Genomic DNA, 16,256 nt, shown 5'->3' on the forward strand with positions numbered 1-16,256 from the left:
CCTGTCCCATGTGGCTTCCTTTCCTAAGGTCATCTCGTGTCAGCAGCAGGAAGAAAGTGAAGGAGAGGGGCTCACGCGTGCTTTTGGAAACATCCCTCAGGGCGCATCCCTCTCCCCCTTCCACCCACAAGGCTCATTTGGCACCCGGCTACAACAGAGGCTTCCAAGTGCTGTCCTCACTCAAGTCTCTGCACTTTGCTAAAACCAGGGGTCCCGTTACCCTGGAGGGGGGAAGAATGGATGCAAGGGGCCATAGCAGGGGTCCCGCAAGGGCCACAAAGACAGAAATCCTCAAGTAGACGCAAGTTGAATGTACTCCCATTTATTTTGTTGAGACCGAATACACATTTTTAATGTGTCCAAACTTATTAATGGACATAAAAGATCTGGGGGAAAAAATGAGAGTTATACCCTATTGTGGATTATTTAAATGTTATAGAGGCTTCTTTCTGTTTTTCTCACATTACAAGGTCAAAGGAATGCCATATTCCAACAAAAGAAGGTTTTAGAAGGTGACATACTTTTGCCAAAATTATACCATGTAACAGTGGACAATTAATGGCTTTATTAGTAGACAGTACTTGAGAAGACTGGCTCATTCTGGGGTGAATATAAAACTTGGATCTCATATGCAAAGGTGATTTCAAATGGTTTAAAAGTACTACTCAGTATTTAGCAGCCAGTGCAGCCCAGAATCAACCAAGGAGAACCAATGTTTCATCACACAGAAGAGAAGCCAGCCAACGTGCATACAACGTGAGCTGGCTGGACTTCAGCCCTAGTTAGTGGTCTAAATGTGAAAGGACAAACTGACAAATTAACAGCAGGAAATGTAAGCCATCTAAACTACTTTTAAATAAGAAAACAAAAAGCAACAAATGATATGACAAAACAGTTCAAGCATCTACATGAAAATTGAGAATTTCTGTTTGGTGAAGGGCACCACTAAATAACCAAACACAAGGGCCATCCTGAGAGCTGTTTGCAACCATCAGGGCAGTGCACAGAAGGCTGTGGGTGTATGAAGAAATCCCCCCAATTACTGGCGATCAGATAAATGGACAATGAAACCCGCCCCCACTTTCTATCCAACAAACTGGCAAAAAAAAAATGAGAAAACAGGGCAGCAACAAGTGCTGGTGAGGATAAGGAGAAATGGGCGCCGCCCCCCGCCCCCCAACCAGGAGGCTCAATGACCAATTGAAAGAAAAATTTGGTAGAACCATAGGAAGTTAACCAGTCTGACCCGTCATCCCATCCCAGGTACCTATGCCGGAGAAGCTTCCACACAAGCACGGAAGGGGAGCCACAGAAGATGTCCATCGTGGCCTTATTCACGGGCCAGGAGCTGAAGGCACCCAGCTGTCCAGCACTTAGTGAAAGCGTGGGACACAGCTGGGGCCCGCCAAGAAACACCGCAGAGCGGTCCCAGCCTCGAATCGAACGGAGAAGCAACACTTGTTGAGGGAGAGAACAGCCCAAGGTCTGCAGCACAGTAATACCACATGTCGCAAAAGTATATTCCCACACACAACAGTGCATCTGACAAGGATACATTCATGTTCAGAGACATGTAATCCACACAGTAAAACGGGCACTCGGAATGGCAGGAAGAAAAGAGGGAAGAGAAAGCCGTAAGACCAGAGAAGCCTTTCGTGGACTAGCATCCTGAGATCCAAACAAAAAAGCTTGGATGTGTTCGATTATGCCTTAAACAACGTATGTGCATCAGGAAGGTTGGCTCTAAAGGGTGCTGGGGTGAGGAAGACACGCAAGACTGAGAATCCACTCTGTCCTACAAAAGGGTAACCCACCGTGTGCCCTGCTCAAGTGAGGGTGTGTGTGAGCTGGCTCGTTTGGGGAACCACACCCACGTGTGTGCCTTGAGCAAACTGTATCCGATACCCTCCCAGGGCCAGTGCTGGTCTTATGCACGGCAGAAATCCCAGGCCTGGAATCCACACCCACCCCCCCCCCCATGTACTCCCACTTGCTCTAAATAGGAGTGGTTCCATATAACAGACACTTCGAGGAAGGAAAGGCGGGGGGGGGGGTGAGGGATACCTTCTCTGTGTCCCAGGGGGGCTGCAAATGCAGCATACCACGTGGATGGAGCCACAGTCCACCCAGGGCGGCAACAACCAGCACACAACTAACCAGGAAACTAACAACTTGAAACGGGTCAACGAGGGGGGGTCAAAGGTCACTGCTCGATTTTGCATCAGCTTAAGGATAAGTCCATATAGGGCCAAAAGGGGCAGCTGTTCTCCCCAAGTCCAGACTGGGCCTCCAAACAGGGAGGGGGAGTTTCAGCTCCAGACCTCGATGAGGTCTCCGGACTCCATGCCCAGATCAGCAGGCAGCTCCTTGCCTGAAAGCTTTGTCCCATCAAAGAAGAAGGAGAGCTTGTGGCCTGAGAGCCCCATGGCCTCCTCGTAGCGGGACATGAGGGTCTTGAGAGGAGAATCCTGGACAGAGAGGAAAAAAATGAAGGTAAGAATTTGAAGGGGGGCGGGGGCGCCTGGCTGGCTCAGTCAGAAGAGCGTGCAACTCTTGATCTCGGGTTGTGGGAGTTTGAGCCCCATACTGGGTGTAGAGATTACTTAAAAACTAACCTTTTTTTTTTTTTTAAGATTTGTACTTATTTATTTGACATTGGGAGACACAGCGAGAGAGGGAACACAAGCAGGGGGAGAGGGAGAGGGAGAAGCAGGCTTCCTGCAGAGCAGGGAGCCCGATGCGGGGCTCGACCCCAGGACCCCGGGATCATGACCTGAGCCGAAGGCAGACGCTTAACGACTGAGCCACCCAGGCGCCCCACTTAAAAACAAATCTTAAGGGGCGCCTGGGTGGGTCAGTCGGTTAAGTGTCTGACTCTTGGGTTTCGGGTCAGGTCATGATCTCAGGCATGAAGTCGGCTTGGCTCTGTCCCTCTATCCTTCCTGCCCCTCTCTTTCTCAAATAAATAAATAAAATCTTTAAAAAAAAATGTTTTTTAAATACAATAAAATGTTACTTAAAAAAAAAAGAATTTGAAAGGAAGGGCTGATAATTTGTAGAGATAAGACAGGGGACTCGGGACGGAGAGGACAAGGAAGCACAAGCACGTCAGAGCCCACGAGGGGAAGGCGCATGGACAAAGAAGCCAGCACAGCCGGGCTCCTCTCTAGGTGACTGGGCCACAGCCCAAGGCTCAGGAGGTAGGCTCTGGGTCAGGCAGGTTCTGCAAGCCCCCAGTTCCTCACGTCCCAGTGCAGGCATCTGTCACCAGGATGCAGACAGCCCAGACCCTAGAGTGGAGTGAGGATGACCTGAGCTGGAGGCCAAGCTCTCCCGCTCAACTGATGCTCGACCTTGGGCAAGTGTTACGGATCCTTTGTGGTCCCGAGCATCCTGATGAGTGCGAGTGGGACCTTATTTGGAAATGGGGCCTTTGTAGATGTAATCGGGTTAAGAGGAGAGCACACACTCGATGACGGTGGGTCCCAATGACTGGTGTCCTTGCAAGAAGACGCACACGCAGAAACACACAGGGACCACCCCATGTGAGCACAGAGGCAGAGACCGGGGTGATGCAGCGGCAGGCCACGGAGAGCGCTGCAGACTGGTGGCCAACCCCCAGAAGCCAGGAAGGATTCCACCCGGGGTCTCAGAGGGAGCATGGCCCTGCTGACCCCTTGGTTTCCAACTCCAGGTCTCCAGGCCTGGGAGGGAATACATTTGTTTCAAGCCAGCCGGTTTGTGGCATTTGGTTACAGCAAGCCCAAGGAGACCAAGACTGCAAACTACCCCCCTTCTCTAGACCCACATCCCTATTAGTTAAATGAGGGTAACAAGAGCAGTTTCCATCTAACTTGGCTGGGAAACTCGCCAAGCCCCTGACTATGAATTCTCTCTAGCACGGGCACTGTCACTTGGAAGCTTGGTGCTGTTACTCCGACGGGTTTCACTGTCACAAGGGGCCTTTCCATGGGGCGCCTGGGTGGCTCAGTCGTTAAGCGTCTGCCCTCGGCTCAGGTCGTGATCCCAGGGTCCTGGGATCAAGCCCCGCATCGGGCTCCCCGCTCCATGGGAAGCCTGCTTCTCCCTCTCCCACTCCCCCTACTTGTGTTCCCTCTCTCGCTGTGTCTCTCTCTGTCAAATAAATGAATAAAATCTTTAAAAACAAAAAAACAAGGGGCCTTTCCATTTTACCCAGAAGGAGGAGTCAGGTGACTAGAGCAGAGGCTCCCGGCCCGAAGGGGAGGGAAGTTGAACGATGGGCTTCTGCCACTCTCTAGGATGGGAGGGAACCTGAACCACTGAGGACCAGTAGGAAGCCCCCCTCGGTTAACTGACGGGAGAGACAGGATGGCAGAGTAAAGGGTGAGGGGCGTGGATGGCCACGCATCCCACTCAACTCACCGGAGACAGCGAGACTTCCAGCGTCTGGTGTTTCTCCTTTCCCTGCACCCGCAGCTGGAGCAGGTGGGACATCTCCGAGGCCTCGGGCGAACTTGCTAGCACCACGCAGTCTGTGGGAAGGAAGATCGGGAAGCCGGGCCTAAGCAGGGCCTGAAGCCCAGCCAACCTCTGGGCCCTTCCCTTTATCCCTTCCCTGTGGCAAAGGCCTCCTCAAGGCTCCACCTCCCTGCCTTCCCCTCACCGATGATGTCGGCCACTCCGAGCTTTAGGGTCCTGGGAGTGGCGGTAGGGGACAGCTCTGTCTCTCCGAAGAGCAACAGGATCCTGCTTGGGGACACCCCAAGATGGGTGGCCATGTGGTCCACCACACGCTGTAGGGGCTCCGACTGGGGAGGGGACAAGAACCAAAGAGACCACCTCCTGACGTGCCCCATCCCGCCCACCACCTTCTGAGCTCCTCAGCCATGAGCTCCATAGATTTATCCCCGGCAAAGTACAGAATAAAGTCATGTCAATATGGGGTTCAGGGCAGTAACACAAAGAACTGAAGCAGCCGTGGATCAGGAGGAAAAAGGGCAATGGTGGGGACCGCAGCCAAGTGGACTTGTGCCCCCTGAGACAGGCCAGCTGTCCCCGGCTCTCGAGGACAGGTGCAGCTGTGTCTCCCCATGTAGGAGAGGCCAGGCGTCTGGTCCTTCTTAGGAAATCACTCATTGCAAGGGTTGGCAACGAGCCCCTGTGTTTTAAAAGCATTCTACACGGGCGCCTGGGTGGCTCAGTCAGTTAGGCCTCTGCCTTCGGCTCGGGTCATGATCCCGGGGTCCTGGGATCGAGCTCAGCAGGCAATCGGCTTCTCCCTCTGCCCCTCCCCTGGCTCGTGTGTGTGCGTGTGCTCTCTCTCCCTCTCTCTCACAAATAAATAAATTAAATCCTTTTTAGAAAATAAATAAATGAAAGGGCGAAAGAAGGAAGATGGCACTTGCTAAAGCCATGGGCTGCGTGTTTGCAACGTCTGGCTCAGTTGCTTCCCTGACGCAGCTCAACAAATGGTCATTTCTGTTATCACGCTTGTTTTGGCATCGGGCACATCCCTACAAAAACGGTCCTTTTCACCAGGAAGCTGGGGGAGCTCCGAACGCCTGAGTGACACCTGTGTGTGGAACACCGTCAAAGCAAGCACTCATGGGAAGCACAGGGTCTGAGGGAAGGAAGGAGGGAGGGGGCTACCAAGCCAAGCCTCTTGGGATGCTTCCGTGGAGCGCTGAACGGAGGGTGGGCAGTTTGCCAGAGAAGGGAGAGTGAGGAAAAGACCACCAGCACAGAGGGAAGCGCGAACTCAAGGCTCGGGGGGCTTGGAGGTGCACCGGCAGGATGGGCAAAGCAGGACACCATGCCTTCTGCCCACACATCGTGCTCGCTCCACAGGCAGCTCCAGGGACCCTTCTCCCACAGGCCCCTCAGGCACTTGCCATTCTGACAGGCAGTCTGACCACATCAGCCCGGCACCGGATTTTCAGCGGGAAGAGTCGGGGGCTCTCTGGAAGGGTGGGGCCCTCCACCAGGACCACCTCGTCCTCTCGGCTCTGGCGCTGCTTGGGACTCAGGCAGGAACGGAGATCTTGGAGGCGCCTGCTCACCTCCCTGCGGTGCAGAAAGGACTCTGCGTCAGGCAGGGTGGGGCACCCGCTAAACTGCCCTTCTCTACCCCAGCGAGCCCCCTGCCCCTGGCACCTTAACTTCTGGAGGGCCCGAGTATGCTTTCTGCTTTTGGTCCTTGACAAAGGTGAAGGCAAAGGAGAGGCATCTTGAACCCTGCAAAGAGAAGACAGGGCTGCGGTGGAGGAAGAGGAGGAGACTCCAGTCCCACACCTCGCCTCTTGAGCTATGGACCACTGGGGACCAAGACGGGGAGCTGGACAATCAAAAGGGAGCACCCCCCAGCGACATTGTCTTGTGGAAAGGGGGAGGTAAAGTCAGGGAAAATCTGAGTCATCATTTTTACACTTACATGACCCAAATATTAGCGAGGCCAATGCCAAACATTCGTTCGTTCGTTCATTCATTCATTCATTCACTCATTCATTCATTCATTCATTCACTTGTTTTAAATGCCCACCGCTTAAGGTAAGTCACTTCCCAGGTGAATATCTGATAACATCCAACGGACACCAAGTACTTACTATATGCCAAGTGTTAACTCTTAACCTACTCAAAAATTTTGACACAGGTGGGCATCATTATCCCCATTTTCCAGAAAAGGGAAGTGAACCACAGAGATAGTTAAAGAGATGGCTAGCTGGATTTGAAGCACAAGGGCCATCCCCACAGCCACACCCTGTCAGACAGAGATGAAACGTTCCACTCCCTGAAGGGCCCACCTCTCCTCCCAAGAACTTTATTCCTCACCTGAGCCTGGAGACTCCCTCCACTCCCTCCATCCCTTCTCCTTACCCTTTCAGGAGCCACCCGAGGATCCTGCCCACCTCAGCCTACCCCTCCGGCTCCCTTTCTGCTCCGGGGGCCCCAGTGCCCCGGCCTCACTCACAGAAACACCTCCTTTGTCTTCTCTTCTGCATCCTTACTCCTCAGCTTCTTCTTCCAGGGAGAATCTGGAAACGGGGCATCCTCAGCATGGGGACTGCTAGAATCTGCCATCTCTGTCTCTGGGGACAGAGGAAGAAAAGTGAAAGAGGTCAGGTAAGGGAGGGCAGCAAGAGACCAAGCTGAGGCATGTCAGGGGCTTCACAAGGTCCCGAGAAAGGAGGAGACTGAGGAGCCCCAAAATGCGCATACGTGCAAACACACACAACCACGCAATAATGCTGGGGAAGTGCTGGAAGTCATAGGGAAATGCCTGCTGCAGAGAAAAGGATGAGCTGGGGTCTGCCAGAACAGGAGTGTCTGAGCCCCGTGCTAAGGCATGAGCCGGCATGCTGAGTGTGGACAGTCACAAAGTGGCCCGCTCCAACTAAGTTATGATTGACTTAATCTCCCCTCACTTTTTTTCTTTTAAAAGATTTTATTTATTTGACAGAGAGAGACACAGCGAGAGAGGGAACACAAGCAGGGGGTTGTGGGAGAGGGAGAAGCAGACTTCCCACTGAGCAGGGAGCCCGATGTGGGGCCCGATCCCAGGACCCTGGGACCATGACCTGAGCTGAAGGCAGACGCCTAACGACTGAGCCACCCAGGCGCCCCTCTCCTCACTTTTTTGATCAGCTGCATCCCACAAATAAAAAATACACATAACCTAGGAAATATGTATTTACCTAATACACGTGTATTCCTTATTGCACATATATGTACCATTACGTATGTGATAAAACATACTTCAAAAGCAGATGTTGGCAAAGGATTTTTTTTTTAAAATGCTCCTCTTGGGGGGCCTGGGTGGCTCAGTCAGTTAAGCATCTGCCTTCGGCTCAGGTCATGATCCCAGGGTCCTGCGATCAAGCCCTACATTGGGCTCCCTGGTCAGTGAGGAGTCTGCTTCTCCCTCCCCCTCTGTGTGCTCTCTCTCTCAAATAAATAAATAAATCTTAAAGAAAAAAAAAGTTTCTCTTATTTCCTTCTTGTACTCGACTGGATGGGCAGAGAGAGACTAGGGAGCATGGGGTAGGAGGTGGCGTGGCACAGGGAGGGAACGAAGTAAAGAGATAAGTATGAGCCCTCTGAGCCCGTATTTCTCAAATTTCATCCATGTGAGCATCACTATCACATCTTGCCATCCATACCTCTGTAATATTTAATATCTTTCTTTAGATCCTTCACTGTAACTAAAATTTCTTTTGACAGGAAACTAAAGATTTATTCTAGAATACAGAGGCTCTTTTCCATTTGTCACCAACAAAGGATCATCATTAATCATAAAAATAAATACTGCAGAAACAAAGCAATGATAATAAATCCTAGATCAGCGGTTCTTGACCAGAGGCAATTTCGCCTCCCAAGGGACATGCAGCAATGTCTCAAGACAATTTCTGTTGTCGGGAAGGGGTTAGAGTGTGTGATACTGGCCTCTGGTGGGCACAGGTCAGAATGCTGCTGAACGTCCCACAATGCACAGGACATCTCCACACAAAGAATTGCTCAGTCCAAATGTCAGTAGTGCTGAGGCTGAGAAACCCTGTCCTCGATAAACGTGGCAGTTGCTACAGACCCGAGATTCTGCCTTTCTGACAAGCTCCCGGGAGATGCCCAGCACTACTGGGCCTACATTTGGAGCAGCAAGGGCAGAGGTACCTTTCCACTTGTACGCTCCAGCTACTGTCCTAAACGATCTATGTGGCCCAAGAGAAGGCTCTCTACGTATTCTCTTTAATTAACCCTCACCAAAATCCTTTGACATAGGTCCACAGTTATCCCCATTTTCCCGATGACAAAACTGAAGCATTGAGAGATGAACCTGCCCAAGGTCACACAGCTAGCTACTAAAGGGTAGAGCTGAGATTCAAATCCAGGCCAGCTGGTTCCTAAATCAGCTCTTGATCGTCCTACCACACTTGCTCATGGTGTAGAAGTCTCGGTCCAAGGTCTGCATTTGCCCACTGGAGCAATTCCTTATTAAACTTGATTCCTACTCCCTGCCTTTGGGTGGTGTGCGAAAACCACATCACTGGGGGAGGACCAAGGCTGACAGCCCTGATAAGACTCAAAGAACACCATGCTGGCTCCAGAATGTTCCCAAGGAACTTGTTGCAGATGTATCAAGATGTTACAGATTCTCAACAGTTCCTCCTCCCGGGCCCCCAGGATTACAGAATCAGAATCTCTGGAGATGGCCTAGAAATCTGTAGATTAGCACACTCTTGTGCCTATCAGGTGGGGGGAAGGGCGGTTTGGCAGCATTTCCTATGCCTCCTGGTTAACGCTCCATCTCAATTCAGGACTGGAGCGTTTTTCTGGCTAGGATGCAGGCGTCACCTCTCCCATGCCCTTCCCCTGAGCTTTCAGGGAAAAATGGACCGCAGGGACGTAAACTCCAGGAAGCTTCCTCCGGGAGGCCCAAACTAGGCACCTCTCCCTGGAAGCCTGCCCCTACCTTCCTCAGCCTCTGGGGGACAGAGTTTCAGGAGAGACTGGTGATCTGGGATGAGATGAAGGCTGCTTTTCACCTGGAAAGACAAAATTGAATCAGCCCCAAGTCCTCCTTCTACTGAAAGGGAAAACAAGATGACTCTCCTTCCTCCAACTCCCAAGTCCAAGCCCTCTCTGGGGGAGTTAGAAGCCCAGCTTCCCCAAGATCCAATAGTGGAGTCTACTTACTACTACACCCCCTTTCCCCAAGGCATTCTGAGGATGCAAGTTTAGTTCTTCTTTTACCCTCTTACTAGGTTCTGGGCCACCCCGCTATCTCGGAATCCTGGGAAATCCCAGATCCCTAGCTCACCCTACCACCTGGAGTCCCCAGTCTTCTCTGAACTTCCACGACCCCAGCTTCCTGGATCCTTAGCATTGGGCCCCAACCTCAAAACCCAACACGCCCCAAATCCCAGTCCCAGGTCCAGCCAGCCCCTCTCTGAAGCATCAGGGATCCCAGCCCCTAAGCCTCTCTCTGCTCCCGACACTCCAGCTCCCCGGAATCCCAAACTCCCAACACACTCCAAACCCCTTCACCTCTCCAATCTTCAGAAACCCTGCATCTCTCTGCCCCAATCCCTGCTCCCATTTAGTCCCCCAAGACCAACCCCAGAAGCCTAACCTCCAGCAGTCCCCAAACCCAGCCCTTCCGCGCTAGTCCTCCCGGGGACCGGGCTGCACCTTTCCGGAGTACACCGGAACAACCGGTGCCTCCCCCGGATCCAGCAGCAGCCGCCGCCGCCGCCTGACCGGGGCCCGCGGGGCTCCGGCGGGCGGTGCGTCCGCTCCTTCGCTGTCACTGTCGCTGTCGTCCCGGGGGGCGGCCGGCACTGGGGGCTCCGGGAGAGGGTCCTCGACCGAGTCCGCAGCGCCGCGCGCCGTTGCGACCTCCAGGATATCCTCATCGCTGTCGCTGACCAAGTCCACAAACTCCGAGTCCAGGGTGTGCTGGGCTGGAGACCGTGGGACGCGAGGACGCCGGCCCCGGCCGCCCCGGGCCCCGCGAGCCCCTCGGCCGACACCGCCACCCCGAGGCCGGCGGCCCCGTTTCCTCACCGGCTCCGCCATAGCTTACACCCGCCGACCGCAGTCCCCCGCCTCTAGACGCCTCGCCCGGCCCCCTCCAGCGACTTCCGACCGTCATTGGGTGAACCGTCTGCTAGTCAACACCTCTCCCCGCCCCCACCCTCTGGATCCTCCTCCCCACCTTCTCATTGGTCGCCTCTCCCGCCCATCAAGTATCCACCACCGAAACCAAAGCGCCAAAGATTCCAACCAGCCTCGGCGCAATCAGCCTGGGTTTCGAGTCGTCTCCGCTCACCCATTGGTCGGCTGCCTCCTTCCTGACCAGCCCACTCCAGGCCCTCCAATTAGAGATCTGGGTTCCCGGTTGGTGGGGGAACGGAGCATCCTGGGAATTGTAGTCCTTAAGCCCTCAAACTACAAGGTGGAAGAGGGAGGCCTCCCGAATTGCTTTTATTTTATTCATTTATCTACTATCATTTTTTAAAAGTAATTTCTACACCCAAATTGGGGCTCCAACCCGCAACCCTGAGTCCAAGAGTCACCGGCCCTTCCGACTCAGCCAGCCAGGCTCCCGTCAGAACTGCTTTTAGGAAACTGCGGAATTCTCAGCCCCTGGGTGGCTCAGTGCCTTGAGCCTCTGACTCGAGACCTCAGCTCAGGTCTTGATCTTGGGGTCTTGATCTCGGGGTGGTGGGTCCCGGGCGGTGGGCTCCACAGTGGAGGCTACTTAAAAACAAACAAGCAGGGCGCCTGGGTGGCTCAGTTGGTTAAGGGACTGCCTTCGGCTCAGGTCATGATCCTGGAGTCCCTGGATGAGTCCCACATCGGGCTCTCTGCCCAGCAGGGAGTCTGCTTCTCCCTCTGACCCTCTTCCCTCTCGTGCTCTCTATCTCTCATTCTCTCTCTCTCTCTCAAATAAATAAATAAAATCTTAAAAAAAAAAAAAAAACACCCTCTGGGGTATCCTCGTTGTTGTTCACCGCAACCAGGTTGTGGGCTTAGTAATTCCACTCATCGCCACCCTCTAGCGCATGCCCCTCCTCATGTGCAGAATCCACACGGAACACACCCCAGCCCAGCACTTCAACCCCACTCAACTCTGAAAAACCTCCCACGTCACACATACCCTCCCTCGCACCCAACGCCTACTGACCAGCTTCACGCGCAATATCAACACAACCCGCGTCCACGCGACACCCGCCCACAGCACACACCTAAGCACAACACGCCTCGCAAACAACACCTGGACGGGCAAATCCAGATGAAAACTAAGAGGCTTAATTCTCCCGGTTGAAAAGAAGGCGTGTGACTTCCCCTCTCCCTGCTTCTGTTTCAGAATTTCTTTCTTGATCCTTTTCAAATGTATGTAAATCTCTACCGTGGTTAAGTCGGCCTCTAGGAATTCTCATAACTCAGGGAATCCTGGAGCTGGAAGTCATCTTTTTGAAATGCAAACATCTAGGAAGGTAGCTCCGGATCTCCCCCGTTCAGGGAAGAATAACAGCCTAACTTCGGTGGGGGTCTTGCTGCTAGACACTGAACCACCTCCGGTCATAGATTAGTGAGAAGCTTGTTTCTCCCCTAGATAAAAGCCAATGGCCATGATAAAGTTAGGGTGAACTATGCGGGACAAACGGTGTTGCTAAATCCTCTTACAGGAGGCCTAGTTATTGTTTATCTTGGAAACAAGATATGGGTTTTGAAATTTTATCTTGGAAACAGGATAAGGGGTTGTACCTGCTTGGCTACCTGTAGAATTCCTTATGTGAAACTGAAGGAAAAAAATCGTATTCAAAATGAGGTTGGGGGACACCTGGCTGGCTCAGTGGGTAGAGCATGTGATTCTTGATTTCAGTGTCCTGAGTTCAAGCTCCACCTTGGGCGTAGAGCTTGATGTGGGGCCACGAGTGGATGGTCAAGGAAGAATTCTTGAGATGTTTTCAGTGCAAAACGGTGCTTTTATTGTAGCACAGGGACAAGACCTGTGGGCAGAAAGAGCGGCATCTTTGCTGTATGAAGCTGGTGGTTATATGCTTAGTGTTCGAGGGGGAGGGGACATGCAGGGAATATTAAATCATCAATGTCTTCTTCAAATTTTTTTTTAAGATTTTATTTAGTTATTTTAGAGAGGAAAGGAGAGCACGCAGGGCGGGGGTGGTGGGGGGGAGGGACAGGGTAAGGGAGAGAATCTCAAGCTGACTCCTCACTGAGCACAGAGCCCCACTCAGAACCCACACAGGGCTCAATCCCAGGACCCTGAAATCATGACTCAAGGGGTAATCAAGAGTCAGGCACTCAACCAACTGAGCCACCCGGGTGCCCCTCTTCTTCGAATTTCTACTTGTAAAACTACCTTCACGAGATTTCTCTGGTGCTTATCATTCAGTTCGATATTAACTATTGGTGACATGTACAGACAATCATGAGACCCTTTAAGAATGTAGTAGCCAAAAAAAAAAAAAAGGACGTAGCAGCCAGCATGTATTTGATCCTTGTTGGAACTACGGAGGCTTTAGATCAGCCTTCTGGGCTAAAGATGAACATTTCTCTGCTTCTATCCCTCATCAGAGCTTACTTAAAAAAAAAAAAAAAAGTTGGGAGGCCAGAGGGGGGAGCTCTCATTTCCCATCACTCCTTGCAGACCTTTCCAGAACCAACAAGAAACACCTTATTCAAAAAAAAGAGAGAGAGAAAGACTTAGCTTGTACTTGCAAGAGGAAAAAGCCTACCCAGTAGAAGGAGATTTTCCCTTCACCCAGCAACAGCCCAGTCTATTTGAGGCCATCACAACTCAGCCAATGAGAAGCCACTATGCTTGGGACTCCCAGTTCACTCCAGTGGACTCTTTGTTTATAACAACCCCTTCCAAATCCCCTCCCCCCTTTCCCACTATAAAAGAGCAGTTCCTCTCCAGCCTTTCCTATGATTTTGTCAGAGCTTGCACGTCCTGGGTAACGTTTCTCTGCTATTCCTGATTAAACCCATTTTTGCTGGAAAAATAACTGACAGTATTATTTTTTTTTTTTTTAGAGAGAAAGAGACTGTGTGCACAAGTGAGCAGGAAGGGAGGGGCAGAGAAAGGGAGAGAGAGAGAATCTTAAGCAGGCTCCACGCCTAGTGCAGAACCCAAAGCGGGGCCAGTCTCAGGACCTGGCACCACATGAGCCAAAAGCAAGAGTCGGACATTCAACCAAAAGCCACCCAGGTGCTCCATGACAGTATTACTCTTCAGGTTAATGCCTGTTATGTGCATCACATTCTGGTTTAATGCTCTCAATAATAAAAACTGTTTTTGTGGGGATACCTGGGTGGCTCAGTCGGTTAAGCGTCTGCTTTCAGCTCAGGTCATGATCCCAGGGTGCTGGGATCAAGTCCTGATTCGGGCTCCTTGCTCACTGGGGAGTCTGCTTCTCCCTCTCCCTCTGCCTGCAGCTTCCCCTGCTTGTACTCTCACACACACTCTCTCTCTCTGGCAAATAAGTAAATAAAATCTTCCCCCCCAAAATTGTTTTTGTGTCTCTGCTACCTTGGTGGAGGTTTTCAGCGTTGGAAGATTTTGTTTTTTCTTTACATTTCCCAACACACCCACCAACCACACTGTGTACCTCAGAAGCTACATATCCTCTGCACATCTACCTTATTTGCAACTCCTGCTCATCATGCACCCCAACGCGGCACAGACACACTTCTTCAACCTTCACACCTCCCGCATCACCTCCAACTTATGACCCCTGACACCTCAGCCCACGCATCCCACACCACACTTCGCACACAACACGCACACAGCATACACCCAGTAGCACTGCCTCTCACACACGTGATGTTCACATAACTTGTACTTCATACATCCATCTAGTGCAGCCTCCTGACCACCACGCAATCCCAGCCCATCCCCCTCCTCCTGACTGATATCCCCAACATACACGCCCTGACTCTTCAGCCCACACCTCACATCCTCTTTGCAGACGGAACCCAGCCCAGCTGAAGGTGCAGAACTCCAGCAGGGGGTGCTGTTCACCAGGGGACAAAGGCACCCCAGGCTCCGGTAGAGGGGGCTCCAAGCACCTCCCGGTCCCAGGAAACCTTCAGCCACTCTGTCGCCAGGCTGAGAGCAGAGAGACTGCACCAAAAACCCTTCTCCCAGCCTTGGGCCCCACCAACTACGGAGGCAGGGGTGGCCCCGAGGACCTGGGATTTCCCTCAAGCCTTCTTCTCGAACTTTGCTCAAGAGCTAGAAGTGGTCCAGCCCTTGCCAAAAAATCAGGTCATGTGGATGAGGAGAAGCTTTGGAGTGTGACTTCCTCCTGGACAAGTCTCTGCACTGGAGGGATCATCCAAATGATCTTGATGCCGCCTGGCTCCTGGCACACAGCAGGCCCTTAGTAAATGCCAAGTCATAATACTGGCTCCTGTCTGAGTGCTTACCATGGCAGTGTCATGAGCCTTACGTCTCATTTTTTTTAAAAAAAGATTTTATTTATTTATTTGAGAGAGAGAGAACATGAGAGGGGGAGGGTCAGAGAGAGAAGGAGACTCCCCGCTGAGCGGGGAGCCTGACGTGGGACTCGATCCCGGAACTCCAGGATCACGACCTGAGCCGAAGGCAGCCACCCAACCAACTGAGCCACCCAGGCGCCCAAGCTTTACATCTCATTTAAGACTTATTAAGGGAGGTACAATTATTATCCCTATTTTACAGATGTCTGTCTGCAGCGCAGAAAGCTTGAGGCACACACCTAGAGAGGGGGGAGCTGGGATTCAAACCAAGACAGTCTGATCCCAGAGCACTGGGCTGGAACTGCCACACCTCTGCTTCTCAGCTCCCCCCTCCCAGACCTCTCCGGGGCGGCCAGGAGAGGCTCCATCCTCTGCACTCTGCCTCTCAGGGCTTTCCAAGTCGGTCCTTCCCTCCTTCCCCACTCATTTCTGGAGCTCCTGATCTCTGCCACCACCTGGCTGGGTACCAGGGGCACAGAGAAGACGCCGACATGGATTCACCCCCAAGAAGGCAGGATGTTTTCACCCAGAGTCACATGCTCAGATGCTTCAGGCCCAGGCAGGAAAGTTAAATGGAATAAAGCAGGTGGTTGAAGGGTAATAGGGAATGGCGGGGATTGTGGCAATAGGAAAAGCTTATTTTGGCCGAAGGGTAAGGTGGGAGTTTGAATGCTGAGCTAGATCTGGATTTATACTAATTTGTTTTTCTTTGCCACAGGGACTGGGTCCAAAATGGAAGCCCAAGATAACGCTGAAGGTTGGTATCCCACCTCCCAAACTCCAAACATACTCTACGCAATATTTAGTAGGTATTGCTTTTTCTTCTTTTTTTTTAAAGATTTTTTTAAAGATTTTATTTATGGGGGGGCACCTGGGTGGCTCAGTTGTTAAGATTTTATTTATGGGGTGCCTGGGTGGATCAGCTGGTTAAGATCTGCCTTCTGGGGGTGCCTGAGTAGCTCAGTCAGTAAGCATCTGCCTTCGGCTCAGGTCATGATCTCAGGGTCCTGGAATCAAGCCCCACATCAGGCTCCCTGCTCAGTGGGGAGCCTGCTTCTCCCTCTCCCTCTGCCTGCCGCTCCCCCACTTGTGCTTTCTCTCTCTGTGTGTCAAATAAACAAATAAAATCTTAAAAAAAAAAAAAAAAGCGTCTGCCTTCAGCTCAGGTCATGATCCCAGGGTCCTGGGATCTAGCTCTGCATCGGACTCTGCTCAGCAGGGAGCCTGCTTCTCCCTTAAAAAAAAAGAAA

The 16,256-nt window shown here is 52.1% G+C and overlaps 1 protein-coding gene across 1 annotated transcript; it reads right to left on the reverse strand.

Moving 5' to 3' along the window:
• Window positions 1-306: 306 nt before the first annotated feature.
• NFATC2IP (nuclear factor of activated T cells 2 interacting protein) lies at window positions 307-10,567 on the reverse strand. The gene is made up of 8 exons (XM_028109963.2): window positions 10,165-10,567; window positions 9,446-9,518; window positions 6,950-7,067; window positions 6,136-6,216; window positions 5,874-6,045; window positions 4,646-4,790; window positions 4,405-4,514; window positions 307-2,468 (listed from the first exon to the last, which is right to left on the reverse strand). The coding sequence occupies exons 1-8, from the start codon at window positions 10,549-10,551 to the stop codon at window positions 2,310-2,312; spliced, it is 1,245 nt and encodes a 414-aa protein (XP_027965764.1). The 5' UTR covers window positions 10,552-10,567; the 3' UTR covers window positions 307-2,309.
• Window positions 10,568-16,256: the final 5,689 nt, after the last annotated feature.

The sequence above is a fragment of the Eumetopias jubatus genome, unplaced genomic scaffold (genome assembly GCF_037043125.1).
Source record: "Eumetopias jubatus isolate StellerSeaLion01/CBP00866 unplaced genomic scaffold, mEumJub1_p1.0 scaffold_12, whole genome shotgun sequence".
NCBI classification, from domain to species: Eukaryota; Metazoa; Chordata; class Mammalia; order Carnivora; family Otariidae; genus Eumetopias; species Eumetopias jubatus.

Coding starts and splice junctions, on each gene's coding strand:
- NFATC2IP (XM_028109963.2), bottom strand. CDS start 10,551: ATGGCGGAGCCGGTGAGGAAACGGGGCCGCCGGCCTCGGGGTGGCGGT. Junction 9,519..10,164: donor TTCCGGTGTACTCCGGAAAG/GTGCAGCCCGGT, acceptor TTGTCTTTCCAG/GTGAAAAGCAGCCTTCATCT. Junction 4,791..5,873: donor TCAGACTGCCTGTCAGAATG/GCAAGTGCCTGA, acceptor TCCCCTCCCCAG/TCGGAGCCCCTACAGCGTGT.